The sequence below is a fragment of the Amblyomma mixtum genome, chromosome 8 (assembly GCF_055824585.1).
Source record: "Amblyomma mixtum isolate Tamu chromosome 8, ASM5582458v1, whole genome shotgun sequence".
In the NCBI taxonomy this organism is placed as follows: Eukaryota; Metazoa; Arthropoda; class Arachnida; order Ixodida; family Ixodidae; genus Amblyomma; species Amblyomma mixtum.
The window spans coordinates 124,085,555-124,109,076 of record NC_143019.1 but is presented as its reverse complement, the minus strand read 5'-3'; the positions used below and the strand labels follow the sequence as shown (position 1 = coordinate 124,109,076).

Genomic DNA, 23,522 nt, shown 5'->3' with positions numbered 1-23,522 from the left:
TTTGAATAGTTTGCTTCGGAAACCGAAGCAACAAATGCTGAACCAAGGCATCCTATTATGTAACCCACGAGCCCCACTGTTTTCTTCCCTATGTAGGCTTAATTTTTACAGTACAGTCAGCGCGCATCATTTTTGTCTACTTGTTTCGACAATGTAAAAGAACAAACACATAAACGCAGTGCTAGCAGTGCTAGCTTCAAATCTGCCTGTGCGAAAAAGTAATGTCGTGTTTTTTTTTAGAAAGAGCTATAAATCAGAGTTATCTGTTTCTGAAATCTGTCAGTTTCATCTGTGCGTGCTTTTTGATCTCGTCCGATCAGACACGTTTAAGAACGGCCTGGTAATCTGCGGAAAAAGAGTCCCCTGAACTGGCATGCTATTTTTATGATGCATTGCAATGTACCCGTGAACAGAATCGGTTAATCCATTGCCGTACTTGCTTTGTTGTGGAGAATTTTCCTGCTTTTCAGTGTGACTATAGTTATCTGCACCGTGAGCTGCCCTGGCGAAACCTGTTCTTGGTCTGTTCCAGTGTTTCTTGGATGCGCTTTCAAAGCAAGACCCGGTCACCATCACGATTGGACAGATATGTGACATTCTCAAGCTCTTCAAGCAGGCAAACATCGGAGTAGACATACTGACCCTCCTGATTAAGGCTGGGTTTGTTGCCTTGATAGGCATCGTATGTAAGTGTACTTTGGCCTTCCTCTCACTTAATATATATCACTTCTTGCTACTCCGAGGTCCTCACATAAGTGTCCTGAACAATGAATGACACTCATAATGGCTGCTTTATTGATTGATTGATTGATCATCTCTTTTCTGAAAGGAGAGAAAAGTGCATCTCTCAGGACGAGCACATAATCCGAGGCTCCATTGCTGCGGCCACCTACGCCTCCCAGTTCGGAATTTTAGGCCGAGTGAGGTGAAACTGGTCCGTCGCTTTTGTCAGGGGTTGAGTGTGATGCAAAAAGGAAACAATTGTACAGTATGCCGGGCATTGCAAAGCCATGCATTACACACTAAAGAAAGAGCAATGAAGAGAGTACTGCTTTTTTTTTTAACAAGCTTTATCGCACTTCGCTAGGTAATCATTTCAACACAACTATTCTTTCGTCTCGAACCCGCAAAACCATTCGTGTAGACCTTAGTTTTGATATCAAAAAAGAGTATTCGTTAATTTTACACCAAAGGCCCAGAAATGGGGCATTACATGGGAGGGAAGGTGAATGTTAAGAAGAAAGTAGCAGCCGATAACAAATGACAGAAAATGTATAGCAGGCAAAGTCGAGTTAGTTAACAATTCGGCATAAAAGAAGATTCATGAATTGTGAAAACACGTTGGTACCAGGGACTCTTTAGCATAGCATAGCAATAGCAAAGCATGAGCAAAGCAAAAAGGTATCGGCAAAATGTAACGGCATTCATAACGCACATAAGAATCAAGCACTGTACGACGCATTTCGAAAAGACGATTATTCGGTATGGCTGACTATGCTGGATGGCAGTGCATGCCATTAATTTATTGCCAATACCAGGGATGAGTTCTGACATCTCAGCGTGGGAGTAAAGATCGGGCGGACTTTATGCGCATGATCCAGAGGAGCTGAGGAATGGTAAACAAGAAAGACATGATTTCGGGAGAATGGCTGGTCTCTGTAGTATAAAGTATGAAAGTACGAGTACCGAGCAGGCTCTACGCGGAACAAGAAGTTCATTCAGGGCATGCTTCAGTGCTGATATGCTTCAGTGGAGTGATTGAAATAAGAGTACGAATCTGGCTGCTTAATTCTGCACTGCTTCCAGAGCATTTGTAAGAATCGCGTGAGAAGGATGCCATATAACACAGGCGTATTCAAGAGAAGACTTGATTAGCCTGATGTATGCGCGAGGGGTGAACATCGTTTCAAAAGACCATTTTTAAAAAGCTTTGTTAGTTAGGCATTCTACGTGAGCATACCAGGTTAGGTTATGATTGAGAAATACTCCTAAATATTTGATGCGTGGCACAAAATCAATTCCGTACTTAATTAATTGCACCTCCAATTGCACCTCCATCAATTGTAGGGGTGCGTTTATTAGGCGTGCAGGGTCTGTGCAGGGTCTGGCAGCGTAGACGGGCGTAGCCAGCACCAAGAGAGAAGAGAGCGGGGGAACTTCGTCGTCGTCAGGCGCAGCGTAGTGTCGGCGCATAACTTCGTCGTCGTCAGGCGCAGCGCAGTGTCGGCGCATGGTGGTAGCGGAACCTGTCACACTTGGCACACTACATGTGTAATTATTTTGTGACGTTTCCGCTACGGAAGAGAATCTTTCATGTTTAGCTTTACTTGCATTAACATCCATCTGCCGTGGTGAGCACCATTCCGTTATTTCTGCTTAGTAGGACTAAAGTGCTAGGACATCCGTCGGGGTCGTTATTCGCCTGTAAATTAGGCAGTCATCTGCGAAAATTCCTACCGATCATGTAATATTAGAGGCTATGGCATTTAAGTAAGCTAAAAAAATCAAGTGCACTAATACTGAGCCCTGCGGGACACCGGATGTAACGCGAATGGGTTTAGAAATAAAGTCCTCACTTTTGACCAACTCGTATCGCTCGGTTAGAAACTGCTCGATCCATGCAATTGTTTTATCGTGTAACTGGAAATTACGGGTCTTTAGTAGTAAGCGTTTGAACAACACGGTCAAAAGCTTTTGGAAAGTCGATAAAAATGCATGTGTGAAATAGGACATATGGAGGCATTAATGAAGGTCGTTCACAAGCTGAAAAAGTTGCGACGGGCATGATCGATTTTGTCGGAAGCCATGTTGGTTCTCGAGAAGTTACTTAGGTACAAATGGTTCATGATATGGGAAAACAAGACATGCTCTAGTAGCTTGCAGCAGGTACAAATAAGCGAGATAGGTCTGTAGTGTCTTCGATAGTTGTTGCTACCTAATTTATGTACAATGATTGCATAGGAAAAACTGTTTTCGTAGTGCCTGTGGTGGACAGAGACAGGGTCCAGCAATAATCTCTTTAAATATAAACACGTTGTTATTGTCACGGTTGAAATACAGGGCATAATTATTGTAATATATTCTGCTGTAATCATAACCCTTTTTTCCAATCTCTTTCCTTCACTCAGCTCTTCCTGTAGTACGTGTAAATTTTAGCTTTTTAAAAGAAGCAGGTCTTCTTGGGAAACTGTAAATTTTAATCGATTGTTTCGCTTTTTATACAATACACTTCAGCCTTGTTCTCATCCACGAGAAGAAGTCTGAGGTCTTTATTTGATTGGCTGGGAACCTCAATTTCCTTGCCCAGCCAAGGACCGCTGATAAGGTTACCCGGCCTCCTTAAAAGCTTTTACTTGTAGATCTAAAATTTCTTCTCTCTCTTATTATTCGGTACAAGAAACTTTATACCCTGTACACCATTTTTTCACATAAAAGCACAAATCTGCATAAAAGAAATATCCTATACCTTGAGCTTGGCGCATGATAGCCTTAGCTGCTTATGCGCCATTAAACCCAACACAACACAACACAACACAAAGTTCGTGTAAATGCCGCCTTACAACAGTACCCTCTTTACTACCCCGGGAATATTACCGCGTGTGAATACAACGTTCATGCCTGTATAAATGAGTAAAACCGCGCACATTATTGCGCAATGATAGCAGTATGGTAGTTTTAATGAAGGCTATGGCTGGAGCGCGGGCTAAGAACAGCATTTCCTGAAGAAAGCAGTCGCAATTTAGAGTACGTGGCACATTAGTGAAAATAAGCACGACAGAAAGCGAACGAAGAATCCAAGTGTAAAGCTAATGTGGCGACCTTGCGCCCATGACCGCAACGAAGCAGCAAGAAGGCACGATGACCGCAGTAAGCCTATATAATGCCAGAATATATGCTTCATTATACACATAAGCGCCGGCCGTATCGAGAGCCACACCGAACCCGAGCTATTCTAGGGCCCATAATTTTGCCTTCACACGTACCTGCGACACAGACAAAGCAGGAAGATGGGATTCTTGACAATACAAAAAAAAAATTAACAAAGGGCAGGAAGAGAGCCTCTGCCCACTAGCCAACATTTCTAGATAGGAACTTGTCTGGGCGACGTGTTCTTGCCGAATTGGGCTGGGTGGTGGCCATAGAAATTCGGCCACTTGGCGTTGGTTTTAGGCAGGAAAACCGCTGGCGGCCAGACACTGATTAACTATGAATTGCAGCATTTCCGGCAACGCGCTGCTGTTGCCAGGAGAGTACCAAACATTTTGGCTTCGGTAGAACATGATCGCGATAATTCCGGAGGCAGCAAGCCTCCACTCACATGGTTTTATGACTTGCATTTGTCCAGAATTCATGGGAAGTATGAACTGCGGCGCAGAAGAAATGGTCAGGACATAAGCCCGTGGTAGTGAAAACTGAATAAGAAAATTCGCGGCAGTATTTGTAAATGACGTTGGTTATTCGGACCTTATTTAAGCAAGATATTCATGATGAGGGCTTAGTCGAGCTGGTTGGTGCATGTTCATAGAACAGAATTAACACCGCTAACATACAGGACGGAAGAGAACACAGACAAATGCGATGGTGCGTGAGGGAGTCTCAGTCCGGACCCCGACTGTTCGACAAGAGAATTTCGCCCGGCCAAAGAAAAGTCTTCATGTAGTAATTTTGGCTACCTAATAGAGGCTCTCTTCTCGCTGTCGGTTAACTTTTTTTTTTTTTTTAAGAATTTGATCTTCCTGCCTTGTCTCTACCGCAGATGTGTGCGAAGGCGAAATTAATGGTCGTAGGATAGCTTTATGTTTATTTTGACTCTCTAGACGGCGAAGCTTGTGTTTCAAACAAGGCTGATATTCTGGTAATATGCTGTAGAGACATCCATAGTGTGGTCAAGAGCTTTGGTTTGGGATTATCTGGAGTGTTTTTTATTGGTAAGTTGGAGGCTGCCCACGACATTTGCATAGGTTATTTTAGGTCATTCGTTCAGTTCATTATTTCTCCTGCAGATAGCATGCTTATAACTATATTTTGTTCACTTTTCATTTTCAGGTTGACAAGACTATCCGGAGCGGTCTGTCCACAAGTATCACGTAAACCCAGAGGATGATCGAATGCGCACGATGTTTTTTTTTTGTGAGAAGCGTCACGAAAGAACTGAAAAGAGCACCTTCTGCCTTTTTTGTTAATGCACTAATGACATGACAACTTTTTGCACTCTCGTCGGATATTTTTCAGTACATGTTTTTTTGCGGTGCTGCAAAAATAATAAACAGAAATTAATTTCTCGAGCACTCAAGTGCGATCAGTCTATTTCATTTTGCATGTTGTGTTCCCAAGTAGTAAGCAGTAAATTTATTTTTTAATGCCATGCTCGTCATACAGGTTTGGTTATATAACGCGTATAAAGTATACATCCCATTCGCCGAAAGTTGTCAATGCATTAAGGCAAGCAGGCCAGTTCTGCGTGCTATATTATATCTGTCCATATAGTACGATTTTAAGATCCGTTGCCTCTCTCCCCTACGAAAAATACCACAAAAAAATTCCCGAATGGTCAGCTGCAACAGCTGGTGTGGAGTTGCTACACGGCGGTTTCCCCAGCATATGCAGGGGCATCCCCGCAGGAGTCTCTTGGGAAACAGTGCGCCAACACGGACCCAAGCACCAAGCCGTGCGTGGCATCGCCGTGTCCGGGGAAAAGGGGGTCCTGTGGTTGAGCCGATGCCGAGCGTTTTGACCTTTAGAGCCCCTCGGCGGAGAATTTTCTCCCGCTTCCTGTAGACAGCACCTCTGGCCTGACCCTGCCGGGAGAAACCGGCAGTCGCCTTTTCAGATCCTCCCCTCCATCTTTTACTTTCCTGTCTTCTTTCTCACAACGGTCCTATCTGGCAATCTCCTCTTGGCTTTCGTTTTTTTTTTCATGGCGTCGAAGGTTAACCATGTGTGGCCAGCTACCCTGTGTTGTTTGGAAACAATCAGTGCGAAAGAAGAACGGGAAGGAAGCAAGACCTTTTGCACTGGTGTTTGCCAAACATACACCCTCTCCAACTTGCCCAGTACAGCATTCTTGAACCCTGTGTTGCGTCATATTTGGTTATAGTTGGGGCGCACAGATCGCTTGGTCAGAGCCTGCTTGTTGCTTGCAAGTTCCTGTCAAGTCGCCTAGTTGGGCTCTCTGGTGAGTTTCTGGCGCCATGACAGAAAATCATTTTTTTATAGTTCCCCCCTATCCAAATATGATCGCTTTCAGAAGAGAGGGCGGCATGAAGGAGCTGACTTTTTGCAGAAAGGAAAGATAAAGTTCCCGAAATTTAGTTTCATACATAGTGAATGAGAAGAAAAACAAGCAAGAATCATATCCTCGTTCCTACTATTAAAGTGTTGGGACTTTGGCCTTAGCTAAAAGTATCCAAATTGGCCAGCGGCGACTTATTGCTTGAGCTGCGTGACACTATTCAGTGTTCAAAACTCTGTGGGGTTACTGGCACGGTTCGGACCCTGAACTCAGAGCCAACGCCACTCCGCTAGCTCGACCACACCTGTGGCCGCGAAGAACAACACCACCGAGGAATAAGCCCGCAGGCAAAACGTTTAATTGGGATCTCCCAATGGCTTTCCTCGGTCGCGCGCAGGCAGCAACGGCAGGCAACAGACACAGGCACAGGAGACAGGCACAGAGCAGTTCAGGTCACCTGGGCCGCCGCTGGTGTCGCGTCCGCTCTCTCTCAAGGCTCGCTCTCAACTCTCCGTCAGACTGTGCCCGTGCCGTCAGACTGTGCCGCCGAAACCGAGAGCGGCGGGCAAGGAGGGCTGCCCACGTGACGACGCGTAGTCGCGGGCGCCTCCCCTCCGCTCCCTCCGCCGCTGCGCCTAGTCGGGGGCCGCCAGAGGAAGAGCCGCGGTAGGCCACGAGAGAGAGAAGGGTGAATCCGGCGGTCGAGGGGCAACATGGATCCCCACACCCTCCCTCTCTCAATAGTGACCTCCACCCGCTGAAGCGAACTCGGCGGATCAGCAGGTCCATGCCGCCTTTCCGGAGACTGGGCCCCGGGATGGTAGCTCTGCGCCTGGGGCGCGCGCCAGACCAGGATGGCGCCCGCGAAAGCCGGCCTGCTTCGCATTCAGGCCGCCCATCGTCAGCGCGCCCCGCGCTGTTCCGGAACCGCCGCCGATGCCCCGTGCGATGGTGTGGGGGCGAAGTTCGGCGTCTCGCTCCCCGGCCGCGCGCCGCTCTCCGTGGCCGTCGCTGAAGCCAGGGCCGTAAATCAGGGCAGCCGGTGGGGGCTCGGTTCCTCCAAGCGGGCGTCTTGCAGTGCTCCGGGTACAGGAACTACCCCGGCTTGTGTATCCACACAGGCAGGGTGGGCACGAGACCTCTCGCACCAGGCTTTGCCGTGGTCGGCATGGGTCACATTCGGCGATCTCGCCCAGTTCGGATATTGTGACATCGGGGGCAAGGATCTCCTTGCATTAGGTCCACCGTGCGCGATCTCGCGCGTCTGGCGTTCCTTCGCCGTGGTCTTCATGGGTCACATTCGGCGATCTCGCCGAGTTCGGATATTGTGACGTCGGGGGCAAGGACCTCCTTGCATTAGGCCCACCGTGCGCGATCTCGCGCGTCTGGCGTTCCTTCGCCGTTTGCTCGATCTCTAGCTGTTTTGGCCAACCGACGCCGCCGTGTGCGTGATCTCACGTTTTCGGCATTCTCCCGTTGCCCCAGCGAGCTCGCTGGCTTCGGGTATTATAGCGATGCCTGTAGAGATCTCTCTGGGCTTCGCTCGCCTCTGCACAATCTTGCGCGGGTGGCGTTTCTGCTTCCACAGCGACCTCCCTCTGGAAGTACTGTTTTAGCTCTCCCACGTGAATGGGTCCGCTGATTCGGCCCGATCTCGGGTCTTTCAGCCGGTAGTTCAGCCGCGAAAGCTTCTCAGCGATCAGGAAGGGTCCCACCCATTTGGGCGCTAGACTGGCCGCGAAACCTGCGGCTGCATCGCTGAGTGCGTGATTGCGCTTGAGAACGAGGTCTCCCATCTGAAAGTCCACGTCTCTGTGTGCGCGATCATAAGTGGCCTTTTGACTTGCCCTGGCCTTCGCGCGGCTGCGGTTCGCCTCCTTAATGGCATTTGCCAAACGCTCGCGCAATCGCCTTGCGTAGTCGTCAACATCTGCCGTGACTTCGCGGACACTCTCCGACCCTTCCATGAGAATTGTGTCCATAGGCGTGTTCAGCTCCCTGCAAAACATGAGAAAAGCCGGCGTGAAGCCGGTCGAGTGATTTGTGCTCGTGCGCAGAGCGAAGGAGATGGCGTCCAAGTGCTCGTCCCAATCATTGTGCGATCTCGCATATGCGCCCAGGAGCGGCTTGATATCTCGATTTCGGCGCTCGCTCACATTGGACTGGGGATGGTAGCACGTGGTTTTCTGCTGCCGGACACCCATTGCTGCACACGTATCACGGAAAACTTTCGATGTGAAATACGTGGCATTGTCAGTGATCAGCCGCTTTGGGAAGCCGTAGCGGCAAAACACTTCACACAGCTTTGCCAGGATCTCCCGGGCAGTAGCTTTTCGCAGCGGGTACAATTCAGCGATCCCACTGAAGTGACACGTGACTACCAGCACGTATTTCTACCCTCGTTTGCTGCGCGGCAGCGGCCCCATCAAATCGCACGCCAGGATCTCCCAGGGTTTGGTGCTTATGACGGGTCGGAGTAAGCCGGGTGCCTTTCCACCTCTAGGCTTTCTCTCTTGGCATACGTGGCATGTTCGTACATATCTGCATACGTCAGCCTTCATTCCCGGCCAGGTAGCAAACCGACAAAGCTTCTGCCATGTCTTTGGAGCGCTCCCGTGACCGTCTGCGTCGTGATAGTGCCGCATAGCGGCGCGCCGCAGTTTGCGCGGAATAACGGCTTTGAAACTCTCATCCGAGGCCTCTTTGCCTGGCACGTATTTTAGCAAAGCTCCATCATGGTCCAGCAGGAAGTTCTCCAACTCACTCGCCGCAATACCAGCGACACTAGAGTTAGCGCCAACCACACTACCAGCGGCTTCACAGCGCAATTTGGCCTGACTCGTCGGAGTGTCTGTCTCTTCACTAAGACTATTGATCAACTCCTGACAGAATGAGTCTTCCTGCTGAGCCCTGACAAGCTCTTCTCTGCTGAACGCAACCTCGAGAAGGATCCCCGCTCCAACGAGGTGCACGTGCTCTTGGGGCTTCGAAAACGGGGCACTCCCCACAACGAGCTCCTTCCGCAGAGGGGGAGACAGTTGCCACTCTGCCTCCTCCTCGTCCTGGCCGGCCGGTTGGGTGTCAGTGACCGGCGCCCGTGACAGCGCATCGGCGACTACATTTGCAGTGCCTCTGCGTAACGCACTTCGAACTCGAAGCGTTGCAGTGTCAGGGCCCATCGCACAAGCCTTCCGCTGGGCTCACGCAGGCGTTTCAGCCAGGTTAAGGCCATATGGTCGGTCTCGACCGTGAACTTTGTTCCCTCTACGTACATCTCGAACCTTCGAAGTGCGTAGATGATGGCCAGGCATTCCTTTTCTGTCGCTGAGTAATTGCGTTCTGCCGGCGTCAGGGCGCGGCTCGCAAATGCCACAGGTAGGAGTTCATGCCCCTCCATCTCAAGGAGTACTGCTCCCACCCCGATATCACAGGCATCTGTCTGGATAACAAATGGGCGGTTCAGGTCGGGCAGCTTCAAAGCCGCCGTCTCAGCGATAGCGTGCCAGAGCTGATGAAAGCTCTTTTCCTGCTCGTCTCCCCATATCCACGGAGAAGACTTTCTCAGCAATCTTGCCAAGGGCGCTTGCAGTCGCACACAGTTAGGAATTAAATGGCGATAGTATCCCACCATGCCAAGGTAACGGCGAACACCGCTCACATCTTTAGGCGCAGGAAACTCCAGGATCGCCCGAAGCTTCTCTGGATCAGGATACACCTGTCCCCGTTTTAGTCGATATCCAAGCAAGCTCACCTGAGCCTGGCAGATTTGCACCTTTGCAGGATTGAGCGTGATGCCAGCCGCCCTGAGATTTCCCAGGACATCTCTCAGGTGATCGAGGTGCTCCTCGAAAGTTTGAGAGTAGACGATCACATCGTCCAGGTATGCGAGAGCGTGATGCCATCTGGCGTCTCCGAGTACACGGTCCATCAGCCTTTGGAATGTGCTCGGAGCTCCGGACAAACCGAAAGGCATTCTCGTGAAGTGAAACAGACCTCTGTGACACGTGAAGGCCGTTTTGCACTCATCGCCCGGTCGCATTTCGACCTGCAGGTACCCCTTGCTTGCGTCAAGAATCGAGAAGAACTTAGCGCCACCGAGATTTGAGACGATCTCGTCTATTCTCGGGAAGGGGTACGCATCTTTCTTTGTGACCGCATTCAGCCGCCGATAGTCAACGCACAAGCGCCACGTGCGATCTTTCTTCGGCACAAGAACCACTGGGAACCCCCAGGGACTGGAAGAGCGGCATATGAGACCAGCATCGAGCAACTCCTGGAGCGCCTCGTCGATAGCTTGACGTCTGGCAGCACTGACGGGCCTTGGGTTACATTTCCAGGGCAGCGCGTCACTCGTATCTATGCGGTGCTGCACCAAACTAGTGCATCCCGGCTGGTCCGTGAATATCTCGTCAAAGTCATACAACAACGACAAGAGGCGGTCACGTTCGAGCTGTGTCAGCGCACCGGCATCTGCCAGTAAGTTGTGCATTTTCGCCCCCGATCTCGGAGGAAAACCGTGCTGACAGGCCGCCGCTGCCGATCTCGGCATTGGGCGGGGAAACCCGCTGTCTCTTAGCTCGCCGACATCTGTCGGTACAGCCTGCTTTCCCTTCTCCGACCTCGGAGAGGGCGCATTGGAGCGGGCCGCTGCTGCCGATCCCGGCATTTGGCGGTGCGGGCTTTGCTCGTGGGAGGTATTTCGCTCCTCCGCGGGCGTGTCGGCCGTGCGTTCTGACAACGATCTCGTTGCAGTCGGCTGGTCGACAAAGGGCCTCAGTGGGGCGCACGGGTTCTCCCGATATCCGCCACGGGCGATGTCTACAACCAGTCCAGTTTTCGCCAAGAACTCTCGGCCTAGAATAACTGGCACTGTGAGACCAGGCAGGTGAACGAAACGCATTCTGCGCACACGCTGATCCCAGCGCACTGCGAGGCGAACGTCACCACAGGACCGCACCTCTCCGCTAGCTAGCTGGAGTGGCGTCCTTCGCTGTCGCAACCGAACGGATCTCCGCCGGAGCTGGGAAACGACCTCGTCTCCTATTAGCGAGATGCTTGCCCCCGTGTCCAGCAACGCCTTAAAGGTTCTCCCCGCAACTGCGAGGTCCATGAAAGGAGCAGGCGTGTTAGTTGGTTCTCCAACTTTGAATGCGGACGTGACGGGGATGGGCTCCCGAGCGTTGGTAGCCTCCGCCGGTGCTGCTACCGGCGGCCTGCCTCGTTTCCCGATCTCGAGGGGCAGTGTCTGGCTATGTGACCATTCTGGCCACAATTAAAGCAGCGCACAGATCTCCATGCTTCTCGCTGCGACGCTCGGGGGGTCTCAGTGGCACCTCGGCCATCCAGCCGTACACGGATCTCCATGGGTGCTTTCTGAGCAGGCTTGGGCTTTTGTGGCGGTACCCCGCAGATCTCCGGGGGTTGTGTATCAGCACTCCGCAGCCCGTACCTGTAGGGATCCAGAGCACGATCCGATATTTCGAACGGCATCCGCTCGTTCGTGAACGCACCTGCCATGGGGGTGATCTCACCCCTTACCGCTGCAACGACGCTCCAGGCACACCTAGGCTCGAGGCACTCCTCAGCCGGCGGTGGGGGCCGGTATTTACGGGCCGCTGAAATTTGAGCCTGGACTCGGCGCGCTTCAATGGCAAGCTCGTTCAAATCGCTGCATCTGCAGCCCCTCAAGTAGAGGGGAAATGTCGGATGGCTCTGCCGGATGACACGTTCCACTCGCTCCGAACTCGGAGCTCCTTGGTCTGCATATTCATACAGCTCTTGCATCGCTCGTACGAACTCGAGAAGCGATTCATCCGGGGCCTGTGTCCGCAGTTCAAGCTCTCGTCGCATACGCAGCTTGTAATCGTATGGAAGGAACTCCTCCCTGAACAAGCGTCGAAAATCAGCCATGTTGCCTGCTGTGTGGCCAACCATCTGGTACCACCGGGCGGCTTGATCAACGAGTGCGACGGGGAGAACTCGTCTCAGAATCTCGCTCTCGCTCAGGTCACTCGCTAGCTCGTACCGGCGCAGGGCCAGCAGAAAGTCATTCGCACTTTGCTTGTCGCTGTAGCCACCGTAATTCGGTATCGGCACTCCGATCCGAGGGCCGGGCGAGCGCGCTAATTGCAACATCTGCTGCAAAGCGTTTGCGAGGACGTTTGCGATGTTCTCTCCTTCCGCCGGACACACTGCGCGCTCTTCAGCCACCTGGCTGGGTGCGCGTCCCACATTTGCGGGCGTAGTTAGAGCGGGGCCAACTGGCCAGCTTTTGTCTGAGGCGGGGAAAGGGTTGCTTTCGCCAACTGGCGGTGGCTTGTAGTGGTGCTCGGGACCTCCCGGAGCAATGTGCGCTGCGTCACCCTCTGCCATCTGGCGGGGAGCGCTGCCCGCATCTGCGGGCGTCGACGCAGTTAGACCACCTGGTCTGAATGCGTGCGCAGGAGTTGAAAGGAGCGAGTAGCCGGCGCCAACTGGCAATGGCTCTACGAGCAGTCCAGGATCTCCTGGGTGGAAGCTCGGTTGGCGAACCGCATCTGCGGACGCGCCTGAGACGTAGCGGAGCATTTGGAAGCCATTGCCACCTGGCTTGGACTTTCCTTGCTGGCCGGGATCTCCCGGCGCGCAACCAGTTGCGCGACCCGCATCTGCGGGAGCGCCTGGGGACCCGTTCAGCAGAACGGAACTCCTGTAGCCACAGCCATCTGGCTGCTCCAGCTCGGAGTATTCACCAGGAACTGCTGGCGCAATATTTCGGACGCCAGCCGCACCTGCGGCTTCATGCATAGCGCCCCACGGACCTTGCGCTACCGCATCCGCGGTTGGTTTAGATGTGGCCAGGGAAACGATGCTCGAGATCTCCCGTGCTTCGCCGCATACATCGGCCAACATCATTAGGTCCGGCAGCCCGTAGCGCGGGCTGGTCATGCTGTTCTTCGTGAGCTAGCACCCCACCTGGAACTCCAGAGGGGCCCCACGTTGGTGCGCCAAAATGTGGGGTTACTGGCACGGTTCGTACCCTGAACTCAGAGCCAACGCCACTCCGCTAGCTCGACCACACCTGTGGCCGCGAAGAACAACACCACCGAGGAATAAGCCCGCAGGCAAAACGCTTAATTGGGATCTCCCAATGGCTTTCCTCGGTCGCGCGCAGGCAGCAACGGCAGGCAACAGACACAGGCACAGGAGACAGGCACAGAGCAGTTCAGGTCACCTGGGCCGCCGCTGGTGTCGCGTCCGCTCTCTCTCAAGGCTCGCTCTCAACTCTCCGTCAGACTGTGCCCGTGACGACGCGTAGTCGCGGGCGCCTCCCCTCCGCTCCCTCCGCCGCTGCGCCTAGTCGGGGGCCGCCAGAGGAAGAGCCGCGGTAGGCCACGAGAGAGAGAAGGGTGCATCCGGCGGTCGAGGGGCAACATGGATCCCCACAACTCTCAAACCTTGTGTCCATAGTAGACATCCCTGTCTTTTCCACTTCGCACCGGTCTCTATATACTGTCAGAGGCGTGTTCTCGGTAATTGATTTTGTCCACTTGTCTGAAAAATAAATGCTTGACGGTCTCACTGGCCAAGATGCCATAGATGCTCACTGAATCATGAATCGAAAGGAAAACAAAAAAATAGCAAAAAAAAACCACTTGGACCTCACATTCAACACCAGTACACTGCGTGAAATCATCCAAGTGGGCCACCCGAATACCAACGTAAGGCAATATATTATAACCAACCCGCGCAGGTATTTCAATTACCAGAGGTTTGGCCACGGCTCACAGAGTTGTCGTGGCTGCAAAAATTGCGCAAAATGCTCTTCAAAAGATCAAACATCTGAGGAATGGGACGCCGCCTCGCGCTGCGCAGACTTAGAAGACCATGCTGCATACTCCAGGGTGTGTCTGGCTTGGAAGAAAGAGATAATCACTCACAAAACTAATGAAAACATTTTTTTTTTCAAAGAAGTAGGAAAGCGATATGCTCTAACAAACACGTATGATCACTCTGAAAACTAATGACAATATTTCTTTCGATGAAGCAGGAAGGCGATTTTGTCAAGGAAAAACATTCTTCACTGATGTGGTGCGTGCGCGCGGCGCACCACGTAAGGATTCGGCACCTGTCAGGGAAACACACAGCGTCTAAATTGAAGGATAAGCTCTGAGGGCGCGAGATTGGGACAACGTCGAACTTAAGACTATTACGCTACGAACGCAGTGATAAGGCGCTGATAAGCCAGCGGGTCTATTGTCACGCGGTACTCATAAGGAATCGACCGAGTGTACATTCTGTGTAACCCCACTTACGTCTAGCTCCGAATTTTCGCCGTAATAAAGGAAGTCACCTTACTACAGACTTCGGGCTGTACATATGCATTTTGTGCTACTGTCAAGTTCGCTCTAAGTTGGCTAGACTAAACCCCTTATTAAGCTTACATAAAGGAACTGCCACCCTATGACAAATACTGAACATTTTCTTGACACAGTTCTTGATTTAAGTGCCATTACGTGCAACATGCGAAGGCAGCCCCATATGTAAGCATTTTTAACATTTTTTTTTTGTTCATTGTGGATATAAGCGCCACTTCTGCAGCAATGCTCCCAGAGCTCGCAGTCAACATAATTTATTGCAGCAATACGGTAAGTTTCAAACCTCCGGCTGTTTTATTTGCTAACGTGTGTTCTCCGCACCTCTCATGCCAGCCCACTGTGTCTACGTTTACACGAAGGAAATGGCTACGTACCATGGAGACACGGACGCTATGCGTTCTTGTTGCAGTGCTCTGTACAGACTCGCCTGGGAAAAAACAAAGAAAAACTGGACCTGGTGCTCCCATGAGGATCCGCAAGAATAGTGAATTTACACCTCAATGACTTTAACTTACTTAGATAAGAAAAAAAATCGCTCGTGCTTCCAAATATGGCTAAAATGCATTACAAGTGGCGACCTCTACTCAGCTCATAATACACTTATGCCAACACTTAATTCAGTTCCTGTGATTATTTGTCCAGTACGCCTTCATGCATAAGGCATGCTACATACACTTCAGTCAAGTAGGCTCAATCTGTGCAGGAGAGCCCACATTTGTCGATGGGCCCACCAGCAGCTATGGCCACTGGTACGTGGCAGCTTACCACGGAGGTGACCGTGTCCGCTGGGCAGACAGAACTGAGTTGGAGTAGAGATCGCAGTAACACAAATACAAGAGCTCGGTACTAAACCAGGAACAACAATATGGGAATGCTCGTTGTCTTACATAGCCATCGCTGTTTCCTCACACACGCAACTAAATGAATCTCCTCACCTTGCCACAACCGCAATTGCAGGCAAAACGTGTTCCGCCCATTTCTACCTCACACTGCAGCAATCTGTTACATCTGGCCCCAGCCACTGGGCTTGCAGTACAGTGGTGCCCAGAATTATTTCAGCTTCTGAGGTTCCTTTGGTTAGTATGGCTTCCTGTGGCATACATGGTCACTACACGCAAGTCAAGTAGATTGACCGGGTGCAGGAGCGCCCGCAGTTGTCGACGAGCTGGTCAGCAGGCTTGCGGACAACGGCGGGCGGCAGCCTGCCTCGGAGGTGATCGTGCCCACTGATCTACCGGTTAAGCAGATATATTTTTTTGGGGTGACAGCAGCACTTGCATGAGCATGTAGCCGTAAAAGTACTCACTGAACTGAAATGTTTAGCCACACTCGTGAGCAAGTGCTATGACGTACCCGCCCTCTTTATATCCTACCTCTTCCTTCATCGAATGCTCCAGCTCAATGGAGTCTCTGAGGTACTTGTATAAATAAAATATATAAGTAAATAATACTTCATAATCTGCAAAAAGCCGTAAGGATACTGTGAAATATTGCTAACTACTGACATGTACTTCCAGAGGTTAGAGCAATCTCAATTTTCCGGACGTCTATAGGGATAAAAGAAATACTAAGCATAAATGCCAATCCTGAGCTTTCATCTCGACCTTAGAGTAGACAATATGCGCAGTGCGAAACGCCATCTCTTAGCGCTCCGAGAACTAGGCCTTCCATGTTGGATCGGTAGAGCAAACGAAACCGCTGCTCAGCGTTGTGTTAAAACTGCTGAGCTTCGTTTGAAAGGTGAATTTCCGATTCACTGTTGCGCTGCGCTGTGCCCCTATGCGAAGATACTACGATGCGTGCCGGAACCAAGTGCGTATCAGCTTCTCGCTTTTTTTTATTTATTTTTTACTTGTTGCCAACGTTTTAATAGCACCAAATGCTATTAGACGCATCATATGCGTCAGCACGTCGAGCACCACTTAGCTTTCGCGTTCTGCGCTGGTATTTCGAAAGCCTTAAGAGGGCCCGGGATTTGCTTTTAAATTAAGATGCGGATCACAGTCTTTGTTGACTGTGCGCAAAATTAGGCACCGATTGTGCGCATTTACTAATTCTCCGATAACATGGTCGGTCGGACGTGAGCATATCAACTTATGCTTGAACAACGCAATAGACGGGGAAATTTTTTCAGCCGGCCTGTGTTGTTGAAACATGTAGTCCTGTCGCGAAGAAACGCGTTCATTAATCTGCCGCAAATCGTGGTCATGGTCACTAAGTGGACTCCATCAACAAACCTCGATCGCTGTTGCCATTGCCAAATAAGTGCGCGCAAAAAACCAAGCGCTGATTACTGCTTTGTTTCCTATGCGTTCAGTTGATTTCTTCCCCTGTTCACTTCGTTTTAGAAGTGCGGGAAAACTCTCTCGACCGAAAGGTTGTTGCGTGGTCCCACGCACTGTTTCCCTCTAATGTCGTAAGGTCGCGCACTCATATGTTACACACGGCAATGCGTTCTTTTTATGTAATAGACACTACGTATAAAAACTGGGGTGTAAATCTTTTATCTTTTCAGGACTCTTACTGCCTTTATCAGCGCCGATGAAAGTGTGTTCAAAAAGTGTATCGTGTAGCTATTTTATTGTGAAGGAGGGACGCATTTCTAAGCTATAAATTACGTGACAGTGTCATGAATAGCGCACATCTGCCGTCCCATTTACTTAACTTCAACATCATTTAAACTTCTTGAGCATATAATACACGAACAGATCTCTCAATTTCTGGACACATTTCATATTTTATCGAATACGTAGTACGGTTTCACAAACACATCTCTGAATTTCTGGGCACATTTCATATTTTATGGAATACGCAGCACGATTTCAGAAAAGGTTTCTCCACATCCACACAGCTAGCCATTACCGTACATGATTTCGCAGCTTCAATAAACTCAGGTAAAAAAATTGATGCAATTTCAATAGACTTCGCAAAAGCGTTCGATGAAGTTTCGCACAAATAGCTACTTTTTAAGCTAGATGTAATATTAAAAGAAAACACCCAGCTTGTAATTTGCATTTCAGCCTTTTTTTTCAGAACAGACAACAGTACGCTTCTTTCAATGGTAATAGTTCGTCTAAACTTTCAGTCGATACTAGCGTGCTGAGAGGCTCCGTTATTGGACCCCTGTTATGTTTTATATTTCTTAATGACATTGTAAATAACATTTAGGTTAAGGTTAAATTGTACGCAGACGATTGCGTCATTTATTCTGAAATGAATAGTATTAAGGATCAATTACAGTGAAATGAGGTGTTCGCAAAAATAGTTTCATGGTGTGAGGGCTGGCAAATGGAGGTCAATTTTGCAAAAACTGTATTTTTGAAAATTACTAGCAAAAACAACCCTTTACATTTTACGTACTCAGCAGGTAATTCTTTCTTATCGAAAGTTGAACACTTTAAGTATGTGGCGCATGAGAACCAGGCAGACATCAATGCCCGGTGTCTACAAATATATATTTTTAAGCCTACTTCGCCAGGTGGAAATCCAGACTGTGTGCCGATCTCTTCTGCCCGCGCGCACGCGTATGTTGTCTCTACTCTTCTCCTTTTTCGGCCGGACCATCGGAGAAAACGCGTGGCAGGCGGCTACAAGTATCTTGGTTTATGGATTTCCAGAGATCTAACCTGGGAAAAAAATGTTAAGTAACTAGTCAAAATAATTAAAAACTTCTTTCTGAGGCGAGCGTTAAGACTGTCCACACCAGCTGTTCGGCTTCTTGCCTATCAATCAATAGTACTTCCTAAATTAGAATATGCGGCTATTATCTGGTACGCCTATATTGAAAAACATTAACCAGATAGAAAATCTACAAAAAAGCCTATTCGCTTCATCTATAAGAGCTTCGGGCACACTTCAATCACAGCACTTTTAGCTAAGGCTAAACATCCAACTCTAACCTACAGAAACAGAGCTTTGTGGCTAAAATTTGTATACCATTTAATGAAAGGTGATTACAAAGTAGACATTTCACATATAATCTCCTTTTCTGCGTTATACGCTACACAACACAGATACGCCCTAACAATAAGTCCGTATTCCACTCTCAATGACTGTTTTAAATATTCCTTCTTTCCTAGGACAATTACTGAATGGAATGAGCTAGATAATGATACAGTCTTACTTCCCTCTCTAAATCTTTTTCTCCCACCTCGATCTGTTTAACCTCCAGTTTAACCATTCTATGTTTCATTTTGTCATGAATTTATTCGGTTTCAACTGATGCTTAGTGCTCAAGTAAGCTTTTTACACAAACTTGTTGCCTATAAAATGTTTGTAATAATGTATTCCACCGTGCTGAATTTATAAATAAATAAAATAAACAATTATAACGTCTCAGGCCGTCTAATTTTACTGCCGTTGGGCAAGCTGCAACAGTTTGCTCCGCGACTAAGCCATATGCCCAGCTTTGGGAGCAAGCCAGTTCAGTGTCGGAAGCAACCAAACATGCGAATTTTACACCTGCACATAGAGCTCCTCCAGCGTATCGAGTCCTTGCAAGCATCTACTGCAGTAGGCTCTTTTTCTAATCAAGCGCGCTCTTCATGGCAGCAAGAAAGGATCCGCACTAGACTCATTGCTGCTGTAAAAAGAGCTTGATAGATCAAGAATTCCTCACTTCGCAACTTCTTTCCTGGTTTTCCTCTCAACATCTTGTTGCAAAATAGACACAATTCATTTTCATAACGCAAGCATGGAATTTGAGAAAAAATAAACTGCGCCTTTGCTTGCAATATTTTCAATTCTTTTCATGTTGTTAATATCGACTACTAGCAACGCAATATTCCCTCAGAGTTTTACGCAAGACGCGGTTTCAACGGGGTGTACGCCTCGTTGAAAGTGTGGCGATAACCAGTACTGGCATCGGCGCTGGGCTCTGAAACGTTCACTTTGAAAACTGCAGATGTGCTTTGCACATTGCAGTCAACGGAAGGGCATTATGCAGCTTGTAGATCCTCTTGTGTGATTATGCTGCAATGCATGGAGCTGCTCGCGTCGGCGCGCAGGAAAGTTCGCATAGTCACATAAGTTGGCCAACACATCTGTGCACTCAGCGCAAAATAACCACTCGCTACCCTACCAGGTGAATTTGCATCCATTGAAAAAGCGACGATAATGCGTGATGCTTGAACCGGTGCGTGATGCTTGAAAGGCGCGCATTAAAAGGACAACTGGGCATTGTCGACTTTCCAAACCAGTTCCCTGTGCCAATTCTTGCCATCATCAGCGTTGCACTTCAAGGCAAGCTAAGGACTCGGTAAGAGCATGCTGTCGGTGAATAAAAGGACAAACATTTGAGAAAAAAACATGAGCAGTGCAGGCAGCGCAGAAGTTGAAGCTTAGATTTTGAAATTACACTCGCAAGATTTATGACAGCTATAGGGGTATCAGGAAAGTACGGATAGCAAAAGACACACCAGCTCAAAGAACTCGACCGAGTTGATATAGAAGCAGGAAGCTGTGGGCGCGGTGTTGGCAGGCCGCCGAGCAGGTTTGCAGATCGTCTATTCATACTTCTCAATTAATGGCCTCACCTCCCCCCTCCCCCGTCAAAAAAAAAAAACTGAAGCCTTACACCGTGATTCAAGCTAACTGGTGTCTGTAATTTATATCTGGGACCTTTTGTTTCTCGGTTTTATATTTCTAAAGCATGATACCCCTATTTTGGGTATCACATCTGGTAATTCAGGAAAAAGTTCTGTAATTTCGCTTTTTCTCAGGTCATCTTTCTTACAAAAGACTTACTAAGCTTTCATTTTCTTGCCAGAAATAAGGTTTCCTATTGCTCGTTAATTATTTCAAAAACATACATATCAGTTTCCACTAAACGATCAATACCAAATCAGATGTGTTCCCTCCTTTGCCAGAGTTATTTAGTCCAGTATATTACTAATCACGTGCGCATGCATGCAAAATTTTTGAGCAGCACTTTTTCCTCCGTGCAACTACAGCCTCTCTTCGTGCATTGGAAAGACGCTTTTTCAACAAAAGCCTGTGTACATCATTTTGAAAAACTCTAGTATTACTATGCACTGCTTAAGCTTTGACAGTTGTTTCTGGAACTTCTCATTCTGAAACCTGGAAGCATGGCCTGTCAGCAGCAGGCAACATCTCCGCTAGCTGAAAAACGAATGCTTTCAAAAGCTGCTTAGGCCACTGGTGCAGTGATCAGGGCTCTTGATACGCCACTTCGAGTTCTTGGTTCGCCACGTAACTTACAATCACATTTTTTTCATGCTTTGTTACTCTGAATTAAAAACGCTCTCAAGCTTACAAGCAGTAGAGAAAACAGAAACGGTCATGAAAGGCGTAAGTCACTCATCTTGTATGTTTAGAAAGCAGAGTGGTGAGGTACATGTTTATGCAAGTGTAGCTCTAACTGCAGGATCCCTTAATACACTCCAAAATGCCTATTTCTGTACCTTTCGCCCTGAAGGTCTCCGGAAATCAAGGCAGATAGCTGGGCTGCTTGGTGTTTGGATTGAGACTACATAGTAGTAGCGCTAAAAAACAGGGACGACAGGGTAGAATGAGACAACACAGGCGCTAAATTTGTAGGCGACAATCAGGAGAAAAAAAAATCAACAAAGAAATCGCATGCGCGACGGCAGTTCCCGATACAGGGAAGGCAACACTAGCGCCTGTGTTGTCTTCTTCTACCCTGTCGTCCCTGTTTTTTCGCCCTACTACTATGTCCTCTCTGGAAATTAAGCAATTTGGGTAAAAAAGGAAAATTTTGATTTTCAAAGTTTCCTGAAAACACTTGAATATTTTCTTGTTGCCAGATTTCACTTCTAAAGTTTCCCAGTGAGCATGAAATTTTCCGAATGAAACATCACTGACTGGCAGAGGGCGACGTTCAGAATACAAACACTGTTTCGCATACCAGCCCTGAATAATTCATTGCATAATGCTTTCTGGAGTTGCCTGTTTAATGTTGTCATGAGGTCAAGCCTTGCCCGCTCGCGGCGGAGCCTCCCTTCACGCTGGTTGACTTTTCCTTCTAGCTCCTTAACTTTGTTGCCCAGCTCAACAACTGGGCTTACAGCTGGGAACAGCAGCTCTTCCTGCACTGCCTGCTGGGCAAGCACCATCACATGCTTGCCAACCTTCACCTAAAGCACAGCCAACCATACTGCATCCTTCATCTCACCAGGTTTATAAGTGTCCAGAGGATATTGCTGCCCAAACTTGCATCATCTGCAACTTTCCTAGGAGAGCTAAGCGTATGCCTTTGATGAACAATGCCCCCTTCATCTGCACACTAGGTCTTGCTCAGATAAGCATGAATGTTTTTCAGGCTGCTGTGTAAAATAGAAAGTGCTGAACATGCTCGTGCTAAGCTATAACCGCCAGATCCTCAATGAATACTCTCAAATGTAGAGAATTCAGTAGAAGAAAGTTACCGACAACCCTTTGCCTCAATTGAGTTTCGTGTGCTCTGCTGAAAGTTTTACCAGTCAACGCTAACAAAAGGGAGACCTCGCCCTTATCCCAGCTACTGTGGTATCGGCAGAACTTGTAGTCCCTGAAGTTACTGTGGAAGTCATCCTGAGCATCCACCGAAGGATGCTTCCAGATTAAATTCCGCTACAAAACAGACGGATGCACCGACTTTGGGAACATTCTTGCAGCTGCTACAGCGTGACGTGCACCGCCTTACACATATTTTTCGCCTATGCCAGTTAGTGATCAAAGCGTTTTTGCACCGGAACTGAAGTTGCTCTGCTCGCTGTCGTTGCTGCCAAGTGCCTCACTGAATTTCTTCCCATCGTTTATTGTTTCCTTCTTTGTTACGGTTTCCTTTGCTGCGTTGAAGCATATTGTCACGTGTAGTGACGGCAGTCCAGTGGTCAGGGAGACACAAGAAAGACTTGCAAACGAAGCTCTTTATTTGGGCTGACTTGCGCCCGCAAAAGAACTGGATCACTCGGTGGCGGCGTAAGCAACAAGCGTGCTCGTCAATCGTCGAACTACGAATGTCCGCCGCTCGCGGCATCGCTCAATTTAAAGCCGGCAAGGAAACTTCCAGATAACTGGTCAAGATCATCTACGGTAATCTAGAAAAACCTAGATGCAGCCATTCATGGCTGCGAACAATCGAGATTAGTCTGGTCGCTTCTCGCGCCACGAACAAAAGTGATAACGACCCTTTCCTGCTGCCTTGAGCGTGAACGAACACACACATCAATGATACGTGGCATTACCCCCCTTCCAAAGAAGCATCGTCTCGATGCTTTAAAATGAGAATAAACACGGACAATGAAATCTTCCAGTCCTTTAGCGTTCATAATATGGCTTCAGGCGTACGACATGTACGACTTCCGGGCGTGTGCGGCGTCGCTGAGATGCTGTCGTGCCGTCGGGGATGACTTCGTAGTCGAGGTCACCGATGCGACGGAGAACCTTGTACGGGCCAAAGTAGCGTCGCAGCAACTTTTCACTCAATCCACGGCGGCGAACTGGCGTCCATATCCAAACACGATCACCTGGCTTGTAATGCGTGTCTCGTCGGCGCAGATTGTAGCGTCGGGCGTCGGTGTGCTGCTGGTCTTGAATGCGAAGCCGCGCAAGTCTTCGGGCTTCCTCGGCGCGATGAAGGTAGGCGGCGACGTCGAGGTTGTCTTCGTCAGAAACGTGCGGGAGCATTGCGTCGAGTGTTGTCGTGGGCTTCCTGCCGTATACCAGCTGGAATGGGGTAAACCTGGTTGTCTCCTGGACGGCAGTATTGTACGCGAAGATCACGTAGGGCAGAATGGAGTCCCACGTCTTGTGTTCGGCGTCGATGTACATGGAGAGCATGTCTGCGATGGTCTTGTTCAGACGCTCTGTGAGTCCGTTGGTTTGTGGATGATAGGCAAATGTCCTCCGATGGCTTGTCTGGCTGTAGTTTAAAATGGCTTGCGTCAGCTCCGCTGTAAATGCCGTCCCTC

The 23,522-nt window shown here is 49.1% G+C and overlaps 1 protein-coding gene across 3 annotated transcripts in view; it reads left to right on the top strand.

Moving 5' to 3' along the window:
• Nucleotides 1-5,265, top strand: part of LOC149334214 (uncharacterized) — a 291,867-nt gene extending 286,602 nt beyond the window's left edge. For all 3 annotated transcript variants that reach the window (XM_089555087.1, XM_089555088.1, XM_089555086.1), the window contains 2 exons: nt 533-686; nt 5,047-5,265. In XM_089555087.1, coding sequence (XP_089411213.1) covers nt 533-686; nt 5,047-5,051 — 159 coding nt within the window. In that variant the 3' untranslated portion in view covers nt 5,052-5,265. The remainder of the gene's footprint in view (nt 1-532; nt 687-5,046) is intronic.
• Nucleotides 5,266-23,522: the final 18,257 nt, after the last annotated feature.